This window comes from Octopus bimaculoides, chromosome 1 (assembly GCF_001194135.2).
Source record: "Octopus bimaculoides isolate UCB-OBI-ISO-001 chromosome 1, ASM119413v2, whole genome shotgun sequence".
Lineage (NCBI taxonomy): Eukaryota > Metazoa > Mollusca > Cephalopoda > Octopoda > Octopodidae > Octopus > Octopus bimaculoides.
In genome coordinates, this window is record NC_068981.1 from 5,078,486 (window position 1) to 5,082,762 (window position 4,277).

At 44.3% G+C, this 4,277-nt stretch overlaps 1 protein-coding gene across 1 annotated transcript in view; it reads left to right on the forward strand.

The window, feature by feature from the left end:
* Positions 1 to 4,277, forward strand: part of LOC106876872 (RING finger and SPRY domain-containing protein 1) — a 174,359-nt gene that overhangs the window by 169,724 nt on the left and 358 nt on the right. The window contains exons 11-13 of the mRNA XM_052974135.1: positions 719 to 821; positions 1,655 to 1,807; positions 3,274 to 3,378. Of these exons, the coding sequence (XP_052830095.1) occupies positions 719 to 821; positions 1,655 to 1,807; positions 3,274 to 3,378 (361 nt within the window). The remainder of the gene's footprint in view (positions 1 to 718; positions 822 to 1,654; positions 1,808 to 3,273; positions 3,379 to 4,277) is intronic.

A 4,277-nucleotide genomic window follows, 5' to 3' on the forward strand; every position in this document is an offset into this window, starting at 1 on the left:
GTTTTATCTACCTTCCTACTTATTAGGATTTTGGTTTTAGCTAGGTTGACTCTAAGGCCCTTCAATTCTAGACCTTGCTTCCACACCTGAAACTTCTCCTCTAGTTCTGATAGTGACTCCGCAATTAGGGCAAGGTCATCAGCATAGAGGAGCTCCCAGGGGCAACCTGTCTTGAACTCCTCTGTGATTGCCTGGAGGACTATGGTAAATAATAGGGGGCTGAGGACGGAACCTTGGTGGACCCCTACCTCTACCCGGAATTCATTGCTGTACTCATTTCCAACCCTCACCTTACTGGCCGCATCTCTGTACATGGCTCGCACAGCTCTCACTAGCCATTTATCCTTTCCAAAAGCCTGAGAGACCTGCATGGAGTGGATGTGGGTATCTTCATCCACAGAACTGGATCACCTCCTGTCAAAAGTATCAGTTCAACAGCAGGAAATGCAGGTGAGCACAGCAACATGAAACACCCTCGTTCACCAAATGCCACATGTCAGAGGTGGTTTCAAGCAGTGAAAGTGTATCAAACCTAGTGGCAGTGCTCCAGCATGGCTGCAGTTTTCCAGCTGAAACTAATAAAAGTGAACTTCATAAAGGAGTCAATAAAATAAAGCATCCGTTCGTTCCTGCTCAGCCTAACGATTGTTCTGCATCCATTCCCTGTTTTGTTTTCCTAATATTTCTCTGTCTTTTATGTTTGTTTGTTTGTTTGTAGGAGATGTCCTTGGTCTTCTGTTAGAGGTTGACAAACAACAGTTAGTGTTTCTATTAAATGGTAACAGCCTTCCGCCTAACAAGGAACTCTTCACTCATGCTAAGTAAGTATTTCAACACTGAATACATTTGACTGTCTCAACAAATTCACCGTAATTAAAAATGATTGGAATTTTTTTGTTGTTTCTTTTTCTGTCTTTCTTTCAAAAGAATTAAGAAACGGCAAATGTCAGATGAAATTAAAGAGACCAATGTCACATAAATGTTATGTATTTAGGCACAGATATGGCTGTGTGGTAAAAAGTTTGCTTCCCAACCACATGGTTCCAGGTTCAGTTCCACTGCATGGCACCTTGGGCAAGTGTCTTATTATAGCCTCAGATTGACCGAAACCCTTGTGAGTGAATCTGGTAGATGGGAACCAAAAGAAGCCTGTTGTGTGTGTCTGTGTGTCTCCCTCCACAGTTTCATAACTGACAGCCGTCCGTTTACATCCCCATTACATCAGCAAAAGAGACCGATTGAATATGTACCAGACTTTAATCAAAAATTAATCCTGGGGTCGATTCCGTTAACTAAAAATTCTTCAAAGCCCCAGATGTAGCGAGGAACAAAGGAAAGGCACACACGTGTGTGGCGGACTTTTTTCAATTTCCATCTACCAAATCTACTCCCAAGGCTTTGGCGAATCTGAGGCTAAAGTAATAAACACTCACCCAAGGTGCCATGCAGCAGGACTGAACCCTGGACCATGTGGTTGGGAAGCAAACTTCCCACCACACAGCCACACCTCTATACAATAGTTTTTAGAGCTATATACCATTTCCATCCCCAATAAGTACAACTGGTACCAATTTATTCATCATGTTAAAACCAAATGGAACTGAAATTTTTGAAAAGGTCTAAATTTTTTTTTTTCCCTCTCCATTTTCCATAGATCTGGTTTCTTTGCGGCTGCCAGTTTTATGTCCTATCAGCAATGTGAGTTCAACTTTGGTGCCAAACCATTCCGATATCCGCCCAAGGTAGCATTCAAAAAGTTTAATGACTATGGCAAACTTTCATCAGATGAGAAAGTTATTTTACCAAGGTAAATGGATTTTTGTTTGTTTAGATTGCAATTATAAAATGGGATTTTCTCCGTTGCCATCGTTTAGGTCTTTGTTTGTTTTTCTCTTTGCCATCCTCATCCGATACCCAGAACCACTTATTTACCCATCCTTCATTCATTAATACCATTCTCTCCAACCACACTATCAGTGATCACCCCCACCACCATATATCTCACCCTTGCCATACCCTACTTCTGCATCTCACCCTTCCCCCATCCACTCTTGCAACCCCACCCAGTAGCATGTCCCCCCTCTCTCTCTCTCCTCTTCCTCTTTACTGTATCACCATCATTCCTATTCTGCTACTCCCATATTATCAGACATCCCCTACTTCCCCTCCCCCACACACACTCTTGCCCCTCTGCCCCACCTCATACCTTAATGGTCAACTCGGACACTTTGTCACCCTTTATATCACTTTCCAGCTCCATCGACCCACCTTCCTCTCTAAAATGCAACTAAACATGTTGCTCCTCTACAGAAAGAAACCTTTTCTCTGCTGGTCCTTTTCTCTCCTACTTTACCCTTCTTATTCTCTTAGCATAAAAGCCTGCAACCCCCCCCCTTTCACATTTAGGGTTCATAGTGTTGCAAGCTGTAAGGTATCTTCACTAAGTGCTAGTGGCACGAACACAGCATCCAGTGCACTCTGACTACCTCTCTCTCTCTCTAAGTCTCTCCCATCTTCCTCTCCTACGTTGACTGATCATCATCATCGTTTAACATCCGCTTTCCATGCTAGCATGGGTTGGATGATTTGACTGGGAACTGGCAAGCCAGAGGGCTGCACCAGACTCCAATCTGATCTGACAAGGTTTCTACAGCTGGATGCCTTTCCTAACGCCACTACACTCCGAGAGTGTAGTGGGTGCTTTTTACGTGCCGTCGGCACAAAGGGTCAGTCAGGTGGTATTGGCATCAACCCTGCTTGAATGGTGCTTTTTACATGCCACTGGCACAGGAACCAGTCAGGCGGCACTGGCAATGACCATGCTCAAGTGGTGCTTTTTACATGCTACCAGCACGGAAGCCATTCAGGTGGCAGTGGCCACTGGCAATGACCACAGGCAATGGCCAAGTTATCTCCTCAATAGTAAGGGGTCCTTGTCTTGTAAACTCATGGATGCTGCTTCCACATAAAAAGCACCCGGTGCACTCTGCGAAGTGGTTGGCATCAGGAAGGGCATCCGTCTGTAGAAACCACGCCAAAACAGACAACTGCAGCCTGGTGTAACTCTCCAGCTGGCCAGATCCTGTCAAACTGTCCAACCCATGCCAGCATGGAAAGCAGACATTATAAATGATTATCAGTACACACACATGTACTGCCACCTATGTACAAACCCTCTAATTTTCCTGACCCCTGACACATCACCTCTCCATCCCTGTACCTCCCCACCTCTCTCTCTCTCTCCTATTTTCATGCTATTTCTATCAATTGCAGATACAGAAAGATGGCTCTCTTACAGAAGAAGACTCTGTTGGAGGGATCTTGCACGCTCTGCTGTGATAAACAAGCTAGTATGGTGCTGTTGCCATGCCAGCACAAGTAAGTACTTGACACTCATTACCTCTACATCTACTTACGACTTTCTTTTGTCTGCAAATTCACTCACAAGGCTTTGGTTGGCCCCCACGGACTGAGTAAGAAGACACTTGCCCAAATTTAATCTTGGGGTCGATTCCTTCAACTAAAAATTCTTCAGAGCCCCAGCTGTGGTGGGGAACAAACAAAAGGCACACACATGTGTGACGGACTTTTTTCAATTTCCGTCTACCAAATCTCCTCCCAAGGCTTTGGTGAGTTTGAGACTATAGAACCTCACAACCTAAGCAGCCTAAAAGGTTTGTGAGATTTGTGAAACTGGTGTTTAGCTTTTAAGATATCATCAATATTTGCTTTGGAATTGGTGCATCCACAACCCATGCCAGCATGGGAAATGGACGTTAAACAATGATGATGATGACGATGAACCAAGAGAATTGCTTTGAAATGTTCATTAGTCAACCTCGTTCGATGTGCTGACTTCACTTCTTTTGTTTTTGAAAATGTTTGCTCACAGAAATAAGTTGTTGCAAACACTGATGCCATACCAGAGGCGAATGAACTCTCATTGCAGGTATTTGCACAAAAGGTACAGTGTGGTGGTGGGCCAGATGAACTGACCTCATGAGCTGGATCCAGCCCACGGGCTGTTGCTTGGTGACCCCATATTTAGAGAATGTAAGATTGGCTGTGTGGTAAGTAGCTTGCTACCCAACCACATGGTTCCAGGTTCAGTCCCACTGCATGGCACCTTGGGCAAGTGTCTTTTATCATAGCCTCAGGCTGACCAAAATCTTGCGAGTAAATTTGGTAGACAGAAACTGAAAGAAGCCAATCATATATATATTATATATGTATGTGTGTGTATATGTTTGTGTGTCTGTATTTGTCCCCCCCCCCCC